Genomic DNA, 23,707 nt, shown 5'->3' with positions numbered 1-23,707 from the left:
AATTTACCTACTTATTAGAAATAATTACCTACTTACACCTATTTTTTACTTCTATATTTCTTGTTAAGCTGCACCAAGAGGGCTTGGGTTCCAATAGATCTGTTTAGTAAGAAATGGCCTCAGTCTGTATCTCATACAAGACAGACAAAAAATATTATCCTCTTTTTTTCTTCCCAGAAGGAACTGAGGGACATGGTAATTTGCTCATGCACTCCAAAGGTCTGTGTCAGAGATGGAATTTTAATTTGGATCTCTCGAGTCTCTTGCAATGCCATATCTGGTGTCTCAGTGAAAGCAGACTTGAATTTCTGTCACATTTCTGAAGGCAGAGGGCCTCACACAGGCTTCCTTCAGCTTCCATACATGACTGCAATGCCTCTGAGAGTTGCTCTGAGTGACAGGAGACTCTCTCTTTTCCTGCTGGCAAGATAAGTGTGTTTATTATTTTTTCAACCTGCATTTTGGAAGGTTACTTATTCAGGCTTAGAAGTTCACATGTGACTCTCCTGTGCCAGTACTTAAGAGTCATGGTCCCTGCTGCTGAATATTTGCACTGCTCTTTTGATCCACAGCTTTGAAGAAAGATCTATCACAGAAGAGGGGGAACTGCCACAGCTGTCTCTTCTATAAGTATTTATTTATGCTTATAAAACCAGATGGGAAAGGTGCCCATCCTGTGCTCTAGGCACTACTGATGATTATTTAAAGCACAGTATAACAGAAAGACAAAACCAGTAGACCCACACAGCAGTAACCCTTGCTTAGAGCCTACATCAAAACTGAGACAGCAATATGAAAGAGAGAATATCCAGGCCTCTGGGGTGGAAAAAACCCCATGCATTAAGAAACAGCCATGTTTCTAAACAGCCTAGAATTTTTTCAACTCCTCCAATCATAATACATTGGGGAATTCTGAAGAAATTTCAGAAATTTGTGGTGGAAGTGCCCAGGTCAAGCAATCTGACCATAAAAGAGCAGGTCCCAAGAACATCCAGCTTTATCTGTGCAAATTAAAAAAAAAAAAAAAACAAAAAAAAAACCAAAACACTAATTTTTCTTGATGACTGAAGAGCTTCTCAGAATTTCAGAATTTCTGACCCTGGATGTAATTTGCTCACCATTGGTCACACATATCAATAACTCCACATAAAAATTCCCCACTGGCTTTCTCTTGCTCATGCTCCTAAATGATAAAATATAGCAACTTCACAGTCTCTGCTCTGATCCAGTACAACAGTATTCAAACACAGGAATCAACCACACACTTTAATGTCACTGGGAAAGAAAACAACACAAACAAATAACCAAACCAACAAAAAAGTATTGACAAATTCCTTTCCCCTCCTCCCTCTCCTTCTGAGTCTTTTCTAATCATTCAGTGCCGTTCACTGAAAGCTGTTGTTTTCTCCCAGGAGGTGACAGTTGTCTTGAGAGAGCATTCCTGAAAAAAAAGCCACCCTAAGTGGCTTTTAGAGCCAGAGGTGACATTTAGATGCAGGCAGAACAAACCAGGAGGTTTAAACACCCCGTTGGAGGGGCAGCTGAGAGCCCAGAATGCCTCAGGACACAGAATTGCAGCCCACTTAGACAGGAGGTAGGAACTGAGAACCAATTTTTAAATATCCCAGTGAAATCCCAGCCATTCCTGCTGCAATTTTTTGCTTTCCTGCAAATAAGTTGAAGCAGCAGCCAAAAACTAACCTTTTATTGCAAGAAAATATGTTAGTGTTTTTTTCAAAAATCATCTCCTAGTTAATATTTTCCACAGATATTAGTTTTCTAGAAGGTCCAGCCTGGTTTCTGTAGTTCTGGTATCTTTAAGCAAGCTTTTTGAAAAGTCTCTGCATTTGACACGTTGGAAAATATTTGGATAGCATGAAGGTTCACTGAATTTACTCTTATTAGAAATATTTAACCATCTCTAAACTGATGACCAAATGTCCCTTGGGATGGGGGCAGTTTGCTAAAGTCATTGACTTTTCTTTTGAAAGGCATTTTCCAGATGAAATATAGTCTATCTTCAGTCATCATGGGCCACTTGGCCCATGACAAAATCAGGATTCTGAAATCCTGTGTTAAGTACTTTTTTCCTCACAAGACACAACCATTTCACCCCACCCAGGTTTCCAAACTCATATTAGCAGTGTTCTTGTATATCTTGCATTCTGCCATTTGTCCTGTTGGACTTCTCCCTGACACCATTATCATGAATGTGGTAGATGAAGGGATTGCTTCAGATGCCAAGATCCCTGGCCTTTGCTCCTTCTCACCAATAAATTTCATGTTTCTGAGACAAGCTGGAATGGTCCTGAGCCACATCAATGTTAATTTGTGCCTGTGAACTTCAGCACCACTGCCTTGTGCTTTTCCAGCTCAATCCCAGCTGAATTCTCCTGTTAATTCTGAATGGGCACAAGGCAGGGCAACCAACAGTGTGCCCTGAGACTCACCTGGCTTTAGGCAATTTTGGGAGACCCAGTGGGTTGGCATGACAATCACTGATTATTCAGGTGACACAGAGACAAGTCAAAAACAGAGACAAGTCATACTGAATTCAAACAAAAAATCAAAATTTCAGGAAACATAATACAGCCAATTCACTTTAGGGCTACAGAAATATCTGAGGCCTCTAATTCCTAATCACTATTTATTGTAACTTTTCAACCCACAGAAAAGAAGGCATATCAATATTACCATGTGTGCTGGTTTTGCAGTAATTGATTTGTGGTGAAGAGGGAAAAACTTGGCCCAATTCCAGATAAACACAAATTTTCAAATACAAGGTTTTCACACAGGACAAAATGTTTATATTTATTTTCTTTAACTGTAGAGTAGGAAAGAATCTTAGGCATAAATATATGAACCTACAGATTACTTCTGCTTTTTGATGGAGGGATGGAGACACAAAGCAACTGAGCTCTGACTGATGCAAGGACACAAAAACCTAGTAAATCACCCAAATTACTCTCAGGAGCCAGGAATTCTGACTCTTTGTCCACTGCTGCAATGACTAAATAATGATGCCAGCCATGATAAAACCATATAAGAGGAGAAAGTGGGCGTTAGAACACCAGCAATTAGCAACAGCTAGGCTAATCATATGTAGTCTGTGTAATCCAAACACTTAGAAAAATACTTCTCCAACCCACAGAGGAAAATTGTATCACTCTATACTCCTACAATGCATTGTACTACATTTCTTTTTAAAACAGCATCAACAATTTGTGTAACACTCTTTAGTAACACATTCTTAAATTGGAAATAGGAAGTAACAACACAAGCAGCAGTATCTCCTGTGTTACTTTTGTGTGTGTTTGCAATACATGAGTGAGGTATGTCACTGCTCTGGATCAACAGGAGAGACACCAGGTCACTTCCATAACATTAAGCATTGAAACCAAAGGTCACCCTTTTTTTTCTCTCCTGTTCTCAGGGGCATTGCATCAATAAATAAAGACAGGAGTTTCATGCTGTGAAAGAGTTAATATCCACAGAACTGACATTTAAACGAAGGGATTAAAATCCTGTAAATTTAACAAGCAAAATTGATCTCAGATAGAATTGACTTTGGACTACAAGTCTAGTCATGCCTCACTGTTGCTTTAGGCAAGCCTTTCACCATCACATTGCAATGGAAACTGGAAGGGATCTTTCAGTTGGTACTTTGGCAAATGAACTTATTCTTAATTCTTTTGTTTCCTAATTGTTGAACTGTTCCAATAATTATTTGCATTCAAACACCTCTAGGCATTCACATGAAGAACACAGAAATAGAAAAATCTAACTTGAGGCCTTTTAAGACAGTCGATTCTGGATATAAATAGACATAACTTGTATCAGTTTCAAAAGAAATTTCCCTGGTTTATGCCATGGACAGGTGTGACCTTTGAGCATGCTTGTTTTGTATTCAAACTCAAATATGTGCAGGTATGAGCTCAGAACAGCCCCTCTGAAGTTAGGTCTGAAGCAAGAGGCTAAGGAGGCAGTAAGACAGCTTTGTCCACAGCCATATAATTTAATTAAATTACAAAAGCTCAAAGTAAAGTGAGCTCTGAAAAATTCAAGAAAGAGACTGAAGTACTTAATAGTTTTGACCTATTGTTTCAGTTTAGAAGGAATTTTCCTATTGCTCCAGTTAATACTCTGATATATTATTTTGCTGATATATTGCTGATATGTTTGAATCTTCAATGACACTAGTACACAAAATAGTACTGCAGTCTCATCACACAGTGTCCCATCTTGACCCTCCAGACCAGGAATGAGAGTGCGTCCTCAGGCTGTAAGGCTTTTTCTCCTCTCATGTCCCATCCACTCCACTCTCAGTGAAGCCCCAGTGCCTGGGGCCCTCTCTGGTGAAGCCAGAGAGCTCAGTGATTGCAGTAATTCACGCTTGGCCATTTATCTAAGTCTTCATAGGAAAGGGGTGGCACTACAGGAAAGTCAAGCTACATCCCCAGAGTCTGCAACTTGTCCCTTTGACAGCTGCAGCCAGAGGGAGACTTTCCATTGTTAAGAGGTACAGTGCTGGCATGAATCCCTCCCTTTTCTCCTACAGTTCCAAGCCATCAGGTGTGCATTAACAAGCCAGGTAAAACCAAAACCATTCTCAACAGCCCACTTCCAATTAAGCAAACTCCATTTCCCTGACAAAGCAGCACTTTGCAATAGGCAGTAATGGCCAGGATTCACTGTTCCAATCTTGGCTATTGCTTTGTTCTGGTGATGTTGCTTTATATAGGAAATAGATGAAAATATGAAATGTAACTCACTCACTCCCTCTGCAGTGGGATGGGGGAAGGAATCAGAATGGTAAGAGTGGGAAAACTCATGGGTCAACATAAAGACAGTTTTATAGGTAAAGCAAAATGGATTTCCCCCTTCCCAAGGGCAGGCAGGTGTTCAGCCATGCCCAGCACAGCTGGGCTCCATCACACGTAACAGTGACCAGGGAAGGCAAATGCCATCACTCCAAACATCTCCTCCATTCCAACTTCTTGCCTCCTTTATAACTCAGCCTGATGCTGCATGGTGAGGAATGTCCCTCGGGGCAGCTGGGGGCAGCTGTCCTGTGTCCCTCCCAGCTTCCTGTGCTCTCCCAGCCTCCCCCTGATGGGGTTGAGAGGCAGAAAAGGCCTTGGCTTTGTGCAAGCCCTGCTCAGCAGCAATGAAAACATCCCTGTATTACCAGTGCTGTTTCCAGCATAAATCTGAAATGTAGTCCCACACCAATTACTGTGAAGAAAATTAACTCTAGCCCAACCAAAACCAGCACAACTAACAATTCTCAGAGACTGGAGCTTGGAGTAGGTGCATTTGCTTTCTTTGATACTTCTTGCCTCCTCCTACTCAGGCCTGCTCAGTCCACCCCTGCTTCATTTTAAGAAGATAAAACTACAGAGTATGGATAAAGATGCAGGGTGAGGATATAGATGTTATATGACTATATGTAGTGATACAACAATTAGCCACAGGTAAATAAATTCTTTTTCTATCTTAAGATGAAGCTGTCTCTCCAGCTGAAGTTTGGATGACCTTTCAGTTTCTCTTGCTGAATTCCATGCTTAAGTGCCATATGGATCCCATGTCAGCTACTCCTACTGTGAGTGTCACACTCACCAACTGGTGTGCTTTCCCAAGCACTGGATAACAAGAATTGCTTATTTCTTTCTCATGTAATTAACATAAAAAATTATTTTTTTTCAGTATATAAACTTTAACACCGTTCGTATGTTGCATGCAGAGAGGTAATAAATTGCATGGCAGACAGTGCCAATAGCAATAAGGCTCTTCTTACTTTTTTTTTTCATTGTCATTATTGATTATTGATACTTTTCCAATTGGGAAAACCTGATTCATAAGCTCCCATATGTTACTCCCAGCTTGGAGTAACTTCTGAGCAGTGCCTGGTGAACTGGCTTTGTCACAACAGGCAGAAAGAAAGGGCGCTGCTGCTGGCAGTCAGTACAGCTAAGTGACAACGAGACTGGGAACAAATACCAACTAGAAGAATTCAAAGAAAAAGCTTGACAACAACTTCAGGTGCCAGACAAAGCAGTCTTGCAGACCATATGCCAACTTCTGATGACTACATACAATATGTAGGTCCTTGGTTTCTTAATCAAGTTATTTTCAGCAAAGGGATATAGATCTTGTCTTTATGTTACCTGACAGGATGTATAAATTAAAAATTTTAGCTGGTTATATGCCCTGAAACCTAATTAAACCACAGACAAATCTTGTCTTTTACCAATATACTAAAGGTGTTTTTTAAGACATCAAGATGCTATTAAAACACTAAGAACTATTTTCTATGGTGGTGATCTCATAGAAATTGAATACTGAAATTATCTCTGCTCAGCGTATTGATCATAAGGCCCTAATCAATTTGATTTCCCTTGTTCAGTATTTTAGCCTGCCACCCCTCAAGGTCCCCATTATTCATACACATCCTTTACCACTCTATGCACAAGCATAATTGCTGCTACATACTGGCAATGAATGATCTTCAGTAGCAGAGGACATTTATCTCAGATACATGAAAAAACTTAGAAAGCATCACAGAAATTATCACTTTATGAATGAATTATCTGAATTCCCATAGTTTTAAATATTTCTGACCTTGGTAGAACTATTTCAAGTCAGAAGATACTTTCTATGGAACATTTTTCTATGGACCAAATGTACTCGTTTGTGGTTTTGGATTATTTTGGACATAAATTTTATCAATTCTGCATCAAGAGGACTATTAAATCAGAGAGATAAACAGGTAAAAATCTTTAGCCATACCCAGCTATAGACACCCCAGCTATCTCAAGTGTCTGTCAGTGCTGCTTAGCAGCAAGGCATGCTGTGAAAGCCTTGTTTACTAATATTTGCAAGACTACAACAGATGTACAAAATGAGCTAGGCTAACAGTGAACATTAAGAAAGGGCAGCTGATTGTTTAATCTAGAGACAGGGAATTTGCTAGAAACACCACTAGCTGTTTGCTGGCATGGAAATGTTTATAGTCAAGAGGAATATTCTCTATAGCATCATTCCTTCCTTTCAGATTTGTGCTTTTTTCCCCCAAAAATTACTGAAGCTGGAGTACAGATTTTTGTGTATAGGAAGTTCTGGCTGGTGATTGCTGTTGGTTTTACCAAAACTTTTGTGATTTGACTATTTGTATGTAAAATATGCAACAGCAAGAAGGAAAAATTTATGCAGAGACCATGTTTTGAATGCTGGATATGGACAGGAGGGATCCTGCAGGGAGATTAAATCAATCTAGGGATAAGTGGGGTACTTTAATGCTCCAGGAAGCTCGATGTGTATTAAAGGAAACATTTTAGAATTGACTGTCTATATCTCATTGGTTTCTTCATTGTTAGGTTTACACAGCAGCCATTAGTTCTTTTTCCTATTGGCTAATACAGCACATTTTCATGGCTGTGAGTATATATGCATATAAAATATGTGTGTCAGATACTATATTTCTCAATTCAGATTGCATCTGAAATCCAGCTCCTGTAGTTCATGCTTCTGCAAGAGTCTCACCTGCTTTATGACCCTGTTCAGCTGGTATAGAAAACTACCAAGACCCTGGTCTCAAAAAATTTACCTTCCAATTTAGAAAAAGATACTTTAAGCAGTAATAACAAGTATCAGGGGAAAGAGGAAAAACAATACAGGTGATAAGATCAGGTGATTACTAAGTTAACAAAATAATTTTGATTTTAGAATTTCCCCATCAAATCTTAATACCTAATATTTTGTTAATATTTTTAATATCCATTTCAAAATCAGTTTGCCAAAATGAATAGCCCTGAGCTCTCAAGAGTGCCAAAAAGTGATTTTGAAATTTTACATGCACTGCATTTGTGAATTCTGTCTCAAACTATCTCCCAGGACCTGACACCAGCAATGCATAGAACACCCAGTGATTTCTGTAAACAGCCTTAAGTTGATCAGCTACCTAATAACAAAGGTCTCACAAACACCAGCTGCTTTTGGAAGTATATGCATTGTCTATTTTAGTTCCTTTTTTTAAAATTCACGCATACAATGACCTAAAGCTCTTTCACTTCTCATTATCAGACCATTTTCAAAATCATACATTCTCAGAGTGTCAGAGCCCTTGTCCTCTCCTGCAGTAAAGGTCTCTCATGCTGTAGCTGTAGAGGTCTGCAGGCCTGATCCCCTGAAAACATCCTGCCATCAGTATACTTTTTGTCCTCAAACAAGGAATAGCAAGCTGCCATTCTGATTTCCTCTGAGCCATATGCTTCAGCATCTTGAAAGCATCTAAGCCAAGACTTCCTTTGCTTAGCTTGAACCTCTGAAATGAGAAAACCTCACAGTCCCAATGTTATACTTCTGGATTTTTTTATTTCTGGCTTTTTTGCTAATCAAGATTTGTAACTCAAGTACAAATTATAGTCCCAAAGTTTTGAATATGATGTTGTTAATCTTCTGCAGTGTGCATTTTTCAAAATAGTTGCTGGTGACAAAGCTGAGAGGGGAAACCCCAGGACATGCACCATATGGTGATAGGGACAGCAATAGAGACAGTAAGAAATAGTAATTACTATATTAAACAATCCTTCATGGTTTCAAAATGGCTTTTCCAGGAAGTATTAATAACACCTGGTTGACTTCTTTCTTGTGATTACTTGGTTCTGAATAAACACATCTCTTTCTCAACTTTGGGAAAAGTTTGTGGTTTTTTTCCTCCTGCCTTTTTTAACATTTGAAATATAAGTAGTATTATAGTAACCATGGTATCCTGATGACATAATGGTTACCATGAGAACAAAGCTGAAATAGTGTCATCAGAGCCCCTTCTCTCTGCTGTGTGTTGAGTTTTATATTTAATAGAGATGGCCAAACTGCTGCCACCCAGCCTGGCCAATTCTTTCTGGCTTCATGGTTTCAAAGCTCATAAAAGCAGGACTGCCCTGTCCTTCTGCCTTGCTACAGTTAGTTTTGCTTCAGGGCAGCTGTGCCACCAGCTTGTAAGATAGGTCTGCATAACAGCAAGTAAGAGGATAACAGCTGTAACAGATTCCCTCAGGACAGTGGCATTTGTCATGTGCCTTGGGCATCCTCCAGTGTCCTTGGCCATGAGTGAAATGGTGGCTCCTGGTCTCCACTTGCCAGACAAACCAGATTTTAAAAATTTTTTACTTAACTGTGCTGGAAGATTTCTCTACTAGCCTATGCAGAGTCTTTCACTGCACGACTGCCTGTGGTCCAGTCCTGCAATTGCCTCTACCCAGAGAGTGCTCTGCACCCACAAAGGAATCCACTGGCCACTGCCAAAATGCTGTACCCAGAACATAGCTACAGCTTCAGACAAACAAAAGTTATTCCCAGCTAGTTTCCTCAGAGAAGATCCTCTCTTTTACTGCAAGGACCACTGGACATGACTCACTGCATATTGTTTGTTCATTTTGCTATATATATTTCCCAAATGCTATTTTAAGTTGCATTTCTCCCTTATGCTCCTACCAAGTTTACTGCATGAAAACAACTCTCCAGTTTTAATTTCGTATTTAACCAAAACAAATGTGGCTTGGCTCTGTTCACTTCAGTAAAGCTATCTGGATTTGTATTCTGCATACAGATATAAGAAAGTTGATCAGAGGGAAAGGCATTGAAGATACTAGAAAACAAAGGGGACAATGAAGCAGGCAGCATTTCGTACAAAGCTCCCTGCATTCTGCCTTTGCTTCCACATCAACCCAATTCACTGCCTGCAGTTTGTTCACATGCATTTTCTTCCTCCTCTAACCAGAATCCACTACACAGACTCTTCCCAAAGATTCTGGCCATAACCTCTTTTGGCTGAACAGGCCCAGCTCCCCTCATCCATTCCTCATAGGAGAGATGCTCCAGACCCTTAACCATCTTTGCAGTCTTCCACTGGACCCACTCCAGGAGCTCCATGTACTCTTGTACTGGGGAGCCCAGAGCTTGTCACAGTACCCCAGGTGAGCCTTCACCAGGGCTCAGCAGAGGGACAGGATCACCTTGCTGACCTGCTGGCAGTGCTTTTCCTAATTCTCCCCAGATACCATTGGCCTTCTTGGCCACAAGGACACACTGATGGCTCATGGACAGTTTGTTGTCCAAGCAGGACTCCCAGGTACTCCTCTGCAGAGCTGCTTCCCAGCTGATCAGCCAAGATCAAATAGGTCTCATGTCCATCAGGTCAAACAGGAAATATAACCCAAAGTCATTTAGAAACCAGATGGATTAGATTCTTCAATTACTTTCTTGACCATGAAATCAAATGGACATAGACTGTTAACAAGGACATGAATACAGGAGCACATCAACTTCAAATGTTACAAATTCCTAGTTATTCCCACCTTAACCCTTACCAGGATGCTTACCAGCTCAGACACAGTATAGTGTAAATACTTCACACTAAACAAGGACAAATCTTTATACAAAATTCAGCAATAACCTCTGTTCTACCGCTGCATCAGTGAGTGCCCCAAAATTATTTACATTTTCTGAACACTACCTCAAACCTGCCTCATCAGTTGTGCTTCACCCAAAGTTCAACCCTGATGCCAGCTGTAATCCTGAGTCAGCTACCTTTGTCTGCCCAGCAGGGAGCTGCTGCCAGAGTCAACACTGAAATCTCTGGCATGGCTGGCAATACACCCAGCTTGCTGGTAGCTGAGTCTCCACTCTCTGCCCCATGTTTGACGTTGGACTGTCCACAACCTCCCACTTAAATCCTTCCTAATTGTGTCAGGGTGACAAAACACCAGAACAAGCCCAGGTTGCCACCAGCCTGACTCAAGTTCACCATGCCCTCATAAGTCATCATGTACATAATCCCAAATTAAGGCCCCCTTTTTTCTGACACAATTTTAACAGCAAGTAGGTGGTTGACTGATTCCACCATGTTCTCTGCAGAGTACAGGGTACCCAAATTTTGTAATTCAAAATCAGTTCAGGCAGATTTGGGATGTTTTCAGCAAAAAGATTGCAGAGAACCACATGTAGTTTTAATGTCAGACCTCCTGCACTTTGGTACTCTCAAGAAGCAAAATGATTTCTCAGAATAAAGCAGAGAAATCCTGCTGCTTCTCAGCTCTGCTGCTGCCACCCCCTAAACCCTGCAAAGGCACTGTTCACCCCATGGTAGAGAGCTGGTAGAGTAGCTTGGAGCATTTGGGAATAAGGAGAAGTGATAACACGGTCTACTGAAGTCTTTCTGAACTCTCAGAGGAGGTCCCATCACAAGATGAGTCCAGATTTTCATAACACTGAATTTTGGAAGGGAAGAGGATACTGACCTAGTGGAGTAGTTTAGTTTTTCCTTACATCAGACTGACTCACCCTGCTCTGATACCAGCTCACAATTCTCTCTTAATTGGGAAAATCGCAAGGATAGTACTCACTGCCAGAATTCTGGGTCATAAAGTCATTCTCTGACTCAGAAGAAGGTTTACAACAGCTGTGGCAGTGATATGTACTGCAGGTGAGTCATGTTGAATTGTCGTAGACAGGTAGAAGAATTATAAAAGAGAGGCCTTATGAAATCAGGCCTTGCTCTGCTAAAATTGCCAAAGCTGGCCTGTCATTTCTTTTAAGTGCAGCTAACAAGAAATTTGCAAGTTCCCGTGTGAAGCTATTTTGAGAATGAGAAGTTCATTTAACACAACAATCTATTCTGAGGGTAAAAACAAATGCACCTGTGTAAACAATAAGGTTTTTCCCCTGAGAATGCACAAAGGAAAATGTCAACATATCTAGAGAGAGAAAATTTGATAGGCATATACAATAACCCGTACAGACCAATGAACTGAGTTTCACTATGTTGCTGACCAACTGGGCTTAACACAGTCCTTCTGAGATTACCTACAAATATTATGAGCTTTGTGAATAAAGAATTGGCTTTCTGCATTAAGAAAATGGATTCTCAGCAGATTTCTTCCAACATGTGGTGATCATGAAGATGCAATTGACACAAATTTAACACAAAAAAAAGAAACTATGGAAATACCCTTTACCACCTCACACAGGTCCAGCTAGAGGTGTCTACAGACACAGCATCTCCAAAATGTCTGGTTTCTAGTTTTCAACACATGCTGCACTAAGAAAAGTCAGGATTAAGTCACTGAAAGTCTTGTTGGATATTCTCTTTGTTTACTTCCCCATTCTACTCCTTGATTTGTGAAATTTCTTCTTCCAGCTGCACAATAATTCATTCAATCTCATAATTTTTACTGACAAGAGGGACCCATGTGGATTCCATCTCACGCAGCTTAGCCCCACCTGTGAGTTGCATGTTCTTCCCCTGCCAGTTCAGGTCGTGAATGTTTTTCTTCAATTTCTGAAGCTCTTTCTGGGCTTGTTCTATCATATGAACTAAGTGCTCATTGTACAACATCCAGCATTGCAGCCATGCTGGGACATGAGCTCTAGGTTCTCGATGCACACGGCCTGGTGCTCCAGCTGTGCCATGAATTGTTCACACACTCCTGCCAAGCCATGATGTTGTTTTTCTGCCTAGAGGACAAGGTGGGCAGCTTGTACCTCTTCATACTGAGTAGTTCCAGGGATTGCCAGGCCACCAGGCTTTCAGATCTTGGTCTGCATGATCTCAGTGTTGAAGGTGCTGTAGTCGTGCACGGGCAGGTAGCTGAGGTAGTTCTTGGTCAGCCGGTACTGCCGCGTCTCTTCCCCCACCAGCACCGTGGCCACCTCCCGCACGCGCGGTGCCTCGTAGCCCTGGTCAAAGTAGGGCAGCGCATCCACCACCACATCCCCGGCCACCAGCCCCAGCACCAACATCTTGGCCATGGCTGTGCGCACTCACATCTCACCCAGCAGGACCGCACACGGCTTTCTCCCAAAATTATTTGCAGCAATTAATTTTAAGTACTTAACTAAGTCCTATAGCCTTGAATTTTATCTGCAGCAGTTCTTTAAAGTTTAGAAATAATTAGCTGATGAAAAAAAATTTTACTCCTGAAGCAGATAAAGTCAGAATACAACCTGACACCCTGTGGGTCAGGGTGTTGGTAGCAGTCCGAATAAATGATGGCTGCAGTCCTCCTGGAGTGAGAAATGTGGTTCTATTGAAGCAGTGATCCTGAAAAAGTTTTTCTAGTTTTTCTCTGAAGGTCCAGTGATGGCATAGAAGGGTCTGGTCTTCCTCTGGGAATCCAGTGAAAAAAAGCCCACTGGTGTTCCACATCTCAAATTATATCCAGGTAGGAATGCTTGGCTCCTACCCCTGGGTGGAGCATCTCACAATGGGATGATGTCATTTTATCAGCCATGCAGTGAGACTCAGTGGCCCATTAACAGAAGATAACTCCTGGTGAGAGGATGGGTTGTTGAGGAGATAAAGAACACTGCCCCACCTGGTTTTAACAGCTGATCATAAAATCCATACTTCTGGTTACATCTTGCATTGCAGTCTAAGGTGGTTAAATATTAATTTTCTATATTGTAAAATATATAGTTGCTTTCTTTTAAGAGATAAGTTTACTCTAAGACAGCTGTGATAAACACTGATAAACACCTGTTGGTGCTTAGATACAGTGTATTCACTCTTGATTTTGTCGAAGATTTTATTGCTCCTTACAATCTCCACTTGTTTTATCTTCCATAGATAACACAGAAGAGTCAGTGATGATTCTACATTATGCCTGTTACTGATTGTAAGCTGGTTTAGAGTTTTCCTTTGTTTCATTTTGCTGTCTCAGGTACATGGCTGTTTAGAAAGGTGTGATTTCAATTTCCTAAGATGGTAACCACTGGTATATTGAGTACACTATGTGAATTTACTGATTTTATACTCTGCATTATTCATAAGATGCTATTACTGTATTTATAGCCAGCTTCTTATATGCTTTAACATCTCTTTGTGCAATTATCTAAAAGACACGTGTCATTTCAGAATCTTTCCTTTTTTGTTCTGTAGCTGCTTTTCCATCCCTGTGACCAAATACATGAAGGATTGCACTGCCTTATCTTATAATGATACATTCATTGTTCTATAACAAAAGATTTGACAGTGCTTTATTTTCTACTCAGTTTTCAGGAACACAAAATTTAAAAAATTAAGGTCCTTAGATACTTCTCTCCACAGAAATCAAAATCAGGGTGTTTTTTTTTAATTCAGAGGCTAAAATTTTAGCTGATATAAATATTCTGGCAAGCATTAAATTTGTGGCATATTGGTTTAAAACAGCTCAGAATGTGATTCTAGATTAATGGGACGAAACCCCATGTTTATTGATTATGTAACTGCAAATGCAGATATGTCTCGAGTGCAGCATGCAATGTACGTACCAGCATATAACGAAATTTTCCATGCATATTCAGAAGTAGAAAATGTTCTTTTCAAATTAAATTCTATGAGATTTAAATAAATAAATAGAGTTTGGTGTTCAAATGAAGAATTCTAATGAACAAAATCAAGAAAATACATAAAATACTAGTTAAAGGAATTACTGATTTTCAGCGCATGGCTAGTGAGGTAACCACTTACTTTGTAGGCCCCCACTACCTCAACATTTAATCCTTTGTGCAGTAAGGCTACTAAAACTAACATCACAAACTGAAGTGAAGAATAGTCCCAGCCAAAGCGCTGGGACAACCTCTGCTCTCCAGCCAGAGATTGTGAATAGTGTGTTTAACAAGTCACAAGCATTTTTGGGACAACTGATCTGAGGGAAAAAAGGATTACAAGGCTACCCCACAGTACCAGCTAATCACTGGGAAAACCAAGTGGGCTTTAAACTAATTTTGAGATTGTTTCCTCCCTGCTAGTACTTCTGGACAGTAGTCCTAGTTCAGGTATTAGGTGCTGGATTTTTATGAGTACAAAATGAATAATTGCCTTTGGTGGAGTGAAGTAGGTTTATAATTGAGGAACTAACCAGTTGCAGAGGCATCTCTAAGGCTACAGTCGCGTCTCTAGCTCGAGAAGACATCAACCTTCCACCTTCTGCCTTGTGGGAACAAACCCAGCGGAGGCATCGCAGTGTCTTCAAGCGACCTTTCAGCCCCCTCTGAGCAGAGATGCCGGGCGGGGTGCCGCTGGCAGTCAGCGACCGCCGGCTCCCCTCTCTCAGGAGCCCACAGCCGGGGCCGGGCGCTGCCCCACAGCCGGGGGAGCTGCCCCACAGCCGGGGCCGGGGGAGCTGCCCCACAGCCGGGGGAGCTGCCCCACAGCCGGGGCCGGGGGGAGCTGCCCCACAGCCGGGGGAGCTGCCCCACAGCCGGGGGAGCTGCCCCACAGCCGGGGGAGCTGCCCCACAGCCCACCCGGGCCGACCAGCCGAGCCCGCCGCCCCCGGGCATCACTGCGGCAGCGGTCCCGGCGCTGCCGGGGACCGGGCCGGCTGCTCCCGCTCGCTGCCTGGCTGTTTCATTCATGCTTTCTCCTTCGCCATCTCCCTCTCCGACTGAGGGGAAACGGGAGCGCGCGTGGGCGGCCGCTGGAAGGCTCCCTGTCAGTCAAGCGGCCGAGCTGAAAAGAAGGCCGAGCGAGGGAGAAGGAGGCAGAACAGCTTTCCCGGGGGAGGGGGCGGCTGTTGTCGGCTGCCAGCCTCGCAGCCCTTCCCGGGGGCATCTGCAGAGACGGGGTGGGGGGAAGGCGGGAGCGGTGTTGCACCACAGACCTTCCCGCTGGGGGGGAAGCGGCTCTTTCCTGTCGCTCGTCACCTGTCCCCCCTCCCCACACACGCACCCAGCGGCGACGGGGCGGGAGGCGGCGGCCGCCTTGTCTGCGAGCACCCTGGGTCCGTATCCCCGGCTCTGTGGGGGCTGCCCGTACGTGTCTGCCGGGGCACCGAGCGGGGCGAGCCCGGAGGGTGTCAGTGGTGGGGAGTACGTGGGGTAGCGCGTCCCCTCGGCTCCCCGCAGGACCGGGGAACTTCCTCAGGCTGAGGGGCGCTCCGGAGTGCCGGCACCCAGCGCAGCGGGAGGAGGCTTTCGAGGGGAGGCTCGGGGCAAGTTGCACGCTTTCGGGCGGGGGGGCGGCCCCGCAGCGGGCCGAGGTGGGCTGGCGCTCGGTACCGGCAGGGGAGGGGAGCGGGCGGCTGCCGACGGCGGGAGCGGGGCTCCGGTGCAGCGGGGCCGGGGGTTCGGCGGGGGAGAGCCCGCTGCCCCCACCGTGCCGCAGCGCTGCCTTTGTGCTCCCTCCGCACCTGAGCGCCGGGCTGGGAGGGACGGCGCAGGTGGAGGCGGGCAGGCGGCAGCTGCGGCGCATCCCCGGAGCCGGGGCGGGGAGGTAAGGCGAGGCTGTGCCGTGCTGCGGCGGCCGCTCCCGGGGTGCGGGGGGCGGCTGCACGCCGGGGGCTGTGCCTCCGGCCGGCGGCGGGGGCGGCGGGCAGGACACGTCCCTTGCGTGGCTTTTCCCGCAGACGTTTCCCGTTTCGTCCTGCTGCGCGCAGAGAGATGCAACAGCGGCAGCCCGGTCCCCTGGGGAAGGACGGGGCTTGGAGGTGGGCGAGTGGCATCAGCCCTGCCGGTGCGCGGTGAGGCTGCCGGGCGAGGGGCTGGGGCCGAGGGGAGCAGCCCGCAGGGCCCGGGCACGGCGGCGGCGCCCACAAGGCTGGGCTTTTCCCCCGCCACAGAGCGCCGGGATGCGCGGAGCAGATGCCGGTGTATGCGCCTAGCGGACCTCGCTTGGGAAGGGCTGGCGGATTTGGGGGAGGCTGCTTTCGAACTGGCACAGCCGGTTGTTAATTACCGGCTGCAGTTAAAATTTTAGCAGCAGCAACAGCTTTGCGATGCTTTCCGGGAATGCTGCTGCCTGGGAGCTGATGTTCCAGGCGGCCCGCGGTACGGGCCATCTCTCTCCTAGATGGCAGTGGTGAGAGCAGGATAGCTGTCTGTGTAGGCAATAAAGTGTTGAGAACCTGGAGTCCTGTGCAGCTGGATTTTGGTAGTTATGGGTGGAATGGAATAGCATTCACATGTGCCCTGTGAGCTTTTTTTGCAGTTAAGATAATTATTTTCCTTCAAACTTCACATACGGTTATCTTGTTATGCAATTACATTTTGGTGAGACTGGGATTGTTATGTTATGTGAGAAAGGAAAAATAAATTCAGTAGGTTAAGCCTTTTGTATTGCAAAAGGCAGCGTTATTTACAAAGTTGTCGAGGTTTGGATCCAGCTCCGCTGGCTGCCACCTGATTGACATAGATTTACAGCTGGTGGTCAGGCTCTGTGTTCGTGTTAGAGCAACAAATGACAGATTCAGAAGAAATGTGGCTCCATTACGCTCTTTTTTTTTTCTTTACTTCAAAAACGTCACATACACTGAGGAAGCAATTTTTTTGTTTGATCACAATGTTTTGTTAGTCAGTTTCAGATGATAACTTCCTTGTTGCATAAATTGTGCAGTTCAAGTTCAAATCTCAGGCAGACCCAGAGTTCATGTTGATTTTAGCACAAGTTGTATGGTGCATGACAAGGGTGCTGAATTTTACTGTGTGGGATAGCTGAAGCAAATTTTCTTGCTGCTTGCTCTACTTCCAGTTTGTTCCTTTGGAGTAGTAGAATGTAGTGATTTTGCCAATGTTGCTGTTGATATATTTGAGTTAATGTTGTACATTTGAAGCCAAGGATAGTTCAGGGGCTCAATATATGCCCATTGAGAGAGAAGATTCAGCCAGTTGACTTGAATGTTGGTGAAATGGACATGAAAACTCTTACTCTACATTTGCAAATAATGAGTCCAAACGTTCTCAGTAGGTATGTGCAGAAAGGTAAGCACATCATGTTTGGTCGTTTTATTCCTTTTGTTATAATTAAACAGGCATTATTCTCTATAGGATTGTGTCATTGGTTTGTTAGGTTTTTTTACTTCTTACTTAGCAGTATTATGGTTTAAGGGCTTTAAAATCTTTGTCACTCCACTGCAGAAATAGTTGCCAACAGGATGTCATGCATATAAAACTAGAACAAGAGCCTTTAAATAGCAAAACCATCAATTTAGTAACAATTTAGTGTGATAAATGGCAGAATGCACAAAAAGAATGCAAATCTGAACAATTATAGCATTCATCTTTTGGTATTAATATTGATTAAGTATAAAGCACAAAAGGCAAATAGCCACATATAGCTTTGAAGTGCCTAACCTGGTCTGAAACAGAAGAGCTGTTTTCTGCCTTGTGGGTTTTTTCCTGTTACATGGTTTGTACTTTAAAAACAAGCATGGGGTGGGGGAAAGATCAGGGAACTTTTTACAAACATTTCTTTTGTTTTCTGGATCTCAGAATTCCATTATGTAGCAGGATGCTTTCCAGTTTCTGCTTTCTCTGTATCTGGAAAGGCAGATGTTGCTGCAGTAGGAGCAATTATACTGATTTGCAGCACAATTAAAAAAAAAAAAAATCTGTTCTCTCTGCCTCTGTCTAAAAAGGTCAACCATGCTTTGGTCTTGTCAATAGAAGAGATGAGACAGGGAAGTTAAGTTTGTTCAACAAAGAGAGTGAAGTAATGTACAATTAGGAAATTTCTGTTTAATGAATAAAATTAGTAGATTTGCCTAACCAACTACACTGAAGAACTTCACTTGCTTGGATTTCCTTCACAATTGTCCACAAGCCAACTCTTTCTGAAAGGCAGGGGGTTTGGCTAGGTTTGATCTCTCTCACCTGTGGAATGTTGAGTCCAAAGGCAGGAGAGGCAGTGGAGACTAGAGGCATGTAGGCTTTTGTAGAAGAGCATTTCTGACTTGTAGTTTTTTCAAAAGGTTCATGACAGAAGCCTATAACTGAGAACTTTGCTCTCACAGTTCATTTTCAGTTTCCTGCTTACCCTGTGCAGGCCACAGGAGCGTGTGACTGGTGTGCCCCAAGATTCAATCCATGATAGGGCCAGCTTCTTGGTTCAAACTGATGCTTAGAGGGTTTATATTGAGACTTCATAGATAATATGTTTCTACTTTAGAGAATATTTGAGATTTCCTTGCAAAGAGAACATGAAAATGAAATTTAAGAGCTGAAGGACTGATTTGCACTAAAGCATCTTTAGCAGAATAAGGCCAGCAGACATGTAGAGTATTTGTGTGCTGCATGTATCCCTGCTACCACAGAGAGAGCAAGCTATATGACAGTCAAGAAAGGCAAAGGTTTTGAATATCTCTGGAACATCACAGTATTTTTTATTTCATGATGGAGCTCATGTTCTTTTCAGACTCCTCTTAATTCTACCCAGAACTAAGACTGTTCTGATTCTATGCAGAACCAGACTGTCCTGTGATTTTGAGTGACTTTAAAGAGTTAGTATGGTAATAATTGACATCTTAGAAAATAGATTCAAGCTCCTGTGTTGTAAGAGTCCTGATCTGTGACCAGCTAAAATGCCAGTAAGTCGTAAGTTATTGGTTTGTTTCTTTTTTACTTCCTTATTTAGTGACCTACTGCATGTAACCTGGCTCCTAACCTCTTTGGGGCAGGACCAGCCTTTCCTAACTTGTTTCAACAAGGCTCAGATCCTTGTTTGCATCTAGGAGATGGATGTAGTAGAAAGTATCCCTCTGGTAACCTTGGTTTAAGGTCATGAGTAGCTGCCAAAAATATTTAGGATTTGCAGGAGTTGGATCTCTAGCATAAAAATTTTATTTCTTGTTTGTTTTGCAATTCAGTATCATATTTTGTTTCATTCTGTGTTTTACTTCTGTGTGTAGGGGTATAACAGCTGGACAGTGCAACTTTGTGTATTTTTATAGCAATCCTGTGGACACAACTACTGTGCTTACAGGAACTCATTTTTGACACAAACTTGCCCTTTGGGTATAAGCAACTTGTTTGAGTTACAGGGAGATTGTGACCTGCCTTATCTATCATCAGATAAATAACTTTTGTTATTGCAGTATATAATAAAGCCACTTAGACCATCTTTTAAAAAATAATTAAATATATGAGGCCAGGCTCAAACAGTAGTGAGTGCCAGCAAGAGTGAAAACTATGTGTAATGTGTTTTATGTACATGCATTTGTTTAGGATGATGACAGTCTTTGTAATCTTGTGTATATGAACTTGTTACCTCCAGATGGGCCAGAGCTTCAGGCAGGTTTTCAAAGCATGAATGAGAAGTTACCAGTCACTGCAGTGTGCAGAGCCTGCTCCTTGCTAGTTTTGCCCACTGCCACACCCACAGCTAACATGTCACCATCTAAACTGATGTCTGTGTGGACACACTGCTTTATCAAACTGCATAAGCTATGGCACAGCTAGTCTTAATTACACTGCTTTTTTTTCCAGTGTTGTAGTCTGTGTACGGCTAGAATTGTTCTGCCCCTTGATTATCTACAGATCAGGTTTCATTGGAAGTGCTGATGAGCACCCAGGACTCTGAAGGCAGCAGTTTTGTGCAAGATAAGAATGTTCCTTAAAAAAGCTGATGGAGGATAGGGTTCCTAGCAGACACTGACAGCATAAGGTGTCACTGTAGTCTAGTCTGAAATTGTATGTCTGAAGGACAATTGGATGTCCTTGACTTTGCAAGAAGTTTTTGTACTGAAGAAACTTAATAGTGGCTTAGAAACTGCTTTCAGGAGCCATGTAGATATGTTTCTTTCTGTTCAGTTGCATTATTCCAACTATGGAGCAATTAGGTTTTCTTTCTACAAGTGAGTGTGAATTGAAGTGCTCTAGATTAGAGGAAGACATTTAATTTATTCTGGAAGACCTGTGGTCTGCACCTACCAGTTCTGAATGACTTTGTTTCCAGAACTGCTTGGAAATCAAGGAAATGGATAGTGTAAGCTGTACAACATAACTGGTTCCAAAGGAGTCTTTGTTTGGAAGCTGTATGTTCCAAAATTGTTGGTTCACTGGCAGAAGGCTCTTTGAAACCCACAGTTCACATAGGTCATGAAGTCCTTGATGTAATTAAATATGCAAAATATCTCATATGAATTATTTGCATACCCTTGTAGAACTTTTTATTTAATCACTAAGTCCTTTTGCAGCATAGGCTCCTGTCATTAGGGAACAGGTTGAAAGTTGAGAGGCCAGGACAATAATGCTGCATGTGATGATGCCCTGAAATACATTCCACATTTGTAGCCACAATGTTAAATACAAACCCAACACAATTCTTGGCAAATAAATGATTGATCACTGCTCTAGAAAAAACATCACTATGTATTTTAGTGGGCAAGTCCAGTGGACTTAGATATTTCCATTTCAAAAAGTTGAAGAATTTTATCTCTGCCTAATATTTCCTTTCATCTTCATTATCCAGTTCTTGTAAAAAACAATAGATGCAGAAGAAATCTTGGAAAATATGGTTGTATTTGTAAGTAGGCATTTATCAAATTTCTCTCATTCCTATGTGACCCCAAGAGATGTAGGAGATGGATTTATTTAATTGGGAAATTGAGGGCTTATCTACATATGGAAATTCACAAACAGTAGCATACTGAGCTTATTTTCCACACACATGTGGCCCTTATGCAATCAGACTGTGAACTGGAAATGGATATGCCTGAATATTTGGAATGGCTCTTTTAGTGTGTTAGTCCTGTGTAGACAGACTCTTAGATTTGAAACAGTATTGCAGCAGTTGGTGAAGACAAATCTAAACCTAAAGGAGATTAAAACAATGAAAGGAGCCATTTAACAGTGCAAGTAGAGATGTAGCAAGAGCACAAAGATCTTTGAGGTACATGTGCTTTGGCAAAAATACATGAACCAATATGAGAAGTTAAGATTAAAAATCCTCTTAGATATCCATTCCTTTGTTTGTTCTGTATATGTTGAGAACAGAATATTCTGTTTGAACAGAATATTTTCAATTTAGAAGAATACTTCATATTTACAGCTGCAGGTGTTTCTTCAGGTAAAGATGTATCTTGTGCTACTGGTGCAGCAAAGTGATTCTGGCATTGGACTCAATCCTTGTGGATACCTTCCAATGCGGGAGGATGGATTGTAGGAGAATAGAGATAGTGCTGAAGGCAATCTTGCCCATGAGGAGTTTCAGCTGTACTAATAAGCAAAGACTAGGAACAGCCTTGCCCTTAATAGGTCACAGCTGTGTCCAATAAGGATGGGTTTATAAAAGGGTGGGTTAGCTAGTTGAGAGGAGAGCTGGAGTCAGTTGGTTGTGCTGCTGTGAGAAGCAAGGGTCAGGTGTTCATGTTGGGGACAGTAAGGGTCAGTATGTGTTGCCAGGGACAGAAAGGGTCAGGTGTTTGTGTTAGGGATGGAAAGGGTTAGTATGTGCTACTAGGGATAGAAATGGTCAGGCAGTTGTGATAGGGACAGGAAGGGCTGGCATGCCCTACTAGGGACAGAAAGGGTCAGGTGTTCATGTTAGGGACAGTAAGTGTTTGTATGTGCTGCTGAGGACAGAAAGGGTCAGGTGGTTGTGATAGGGACAGGAAGAAGTCAGCCAGCCATGTGGGAGGAAAGAGAAAAGGAGTCAGTGCTGCGAGGAGCTGCCTGTGAGAACTCACAGAGAGAAGGTATGAAATTCTTACAGTAGGATGATAAACTAATGGTGGGAGTCAGTTCCCATCCACTATCGATTGGTGCCAAGCACCAATGCCAACATTCCAACTCAGAATATTCAGTGATAAACATTTGTTACTCCTTGAAATGCATGTTTACTGAAATCACAATTATGCCTAGAAATTCCCATGTCCCCAGTTCCCATGAGTTCTGTGTGTCTGGAGATGTCTTTATTCAAATGTGAGGGGTACAGGTAAAGTTAACCCATATTAAGTGCTATTAAGAATCAGATGTGAAGAACTGGCATATGAATAGCACTAGTCTGTAAAATTAAGTCTTCCAAATATAAAATTGTTTTAAATAAATGGTGAAGGAAGAGTAGACACCTGACAGTGGGAGCTATTGATGCAAAGGAACAAACAGGATACTTGAAGGAAATTGAATTATTTGAAAAAGTGAATTATTTGTAAAATATCAGTAAGCAGTCTAGATTTTCTTTACAGTGCACAAGGTTTAAGTTATGTTTCTCACGTCACATTCTGAAGTAATAGTAAAATATTTACTCTGTGGGACCACATCAACCCATGAACTCATTGAAAAAAATAGTCAAATTAGGTCTGGCTTGTGAGAAAATATGGTTTGAAATTGTGAATGAATTTGAATTGAAGAACTTTTCTAAACAATGGTTTTATTGAGGAAATATAATTTAGGATCCTTTGTTTACCTTCAGTTGTTTTTTTAATTACTTACCTGTATTGTTTCTGACTTTCTTACAAGTAGAGACTTGAAACTTTCACATTTTTACAGGTCCATTTGTATTTACTAATATGAGGTTTGTGCACAACTCCCTTCATTATTGAAACTATAACATACTACTTAAGTTACTGTTTCATAAATAGTTTTGTTCCCTTCTGATTTCCCCTCTTAATTCTCTTCTGATTTCACCTCTTAGTGAGTGTAGCTTAGATAAATTTAGGTGATGACTTCATTTGGACCTGTGTACACATCATTTTCTAGATGAGGTTCTATTTTTTCCCCTAATCCCACAGTCCAGAAAATAGCAATCCTTGTGGTTTCCACCCTGAGACAAACATTTCCCTTTTCCCTCTAGATACTTGCTACTCCCCTTCACTGGCAAACCATATTCTGTTCATAACACTACTGATATAACCTGTAATGGTATCTTAGAGTGTGTTAGAAAATACAAATGCTGGCATTTGGTAAAGAACTCCTCTGGATATTGTTGAATAACCAAAACCATTGGGGGAAGA

General features: G+C 42.4%; 1 protein-coding gene and 1 pseudogene across 13 annotated transcripts in view; one reads left to right on the top strand and one right to left on the bottom strand.

The window, feature by feature from the left end:
* Nucleotides 1-4,358: 4,358 nt before the first annotated feature.
* Nucleotides 4,359-15,127, bottom strand: LOC146767309 (pre-mRNA-splicing factor SPF27 pseudogene; annotated as a pseudogene).
* A 350-nt stretch (nucleotides 15,128-15,477) lies between these two features.
* PTPN5 (protein tyrosine phosphatase non-receptor type 5) overlaps nucleotides 15,478-23,707 on the top strand; it is a 76,794-nt gene continuing 68,564 nt past the window's right edge. For 2 of the 13 annotated variants that reach the window (XM_085581467.1, XM_077784265.2), the window contains exon 1: nucleotides 15,632-15,763. Coding sequence is in view for 3 of the 13 variants with exons in the window: in XM_077784262.2 (XP_077640388.2) it covers nucleotides 16,422-16,494 (73 nt within the window). In the remaining 10 variants the exon portion in view is untranslated. Of the gene's footprint in view, nucleotides 15,504-15,631; nucleotides 15,795-16,057; nucleotides 16,255-16,295; nucleotides 16,495-20,491; nucleotides 22,451-23,707 lie in introns of those variants that run through there. The other 11 variants (XM_085581466.1, XM_021525660.4, XM_085581464.1 and 8 more) reach the window with 9 other exon arrangements.

The sequence above is a fragment of the Lonchura striata genome, chromosome 5 (assembly GCF_050655825.1).
Source record: "Lonchura striata isolate lonStrDom1 chromosome 5, ASM5065582v1, whole genome shotgun sequence".
NCBI lineage: Eukaryota > Metazoa > Chordata > Aves > Passeriformes > Estrildidae > Lonchura > Lonchura striata.
This window is presented reverse-complemented; position numbering and strand designations above follow the sequence as displayed.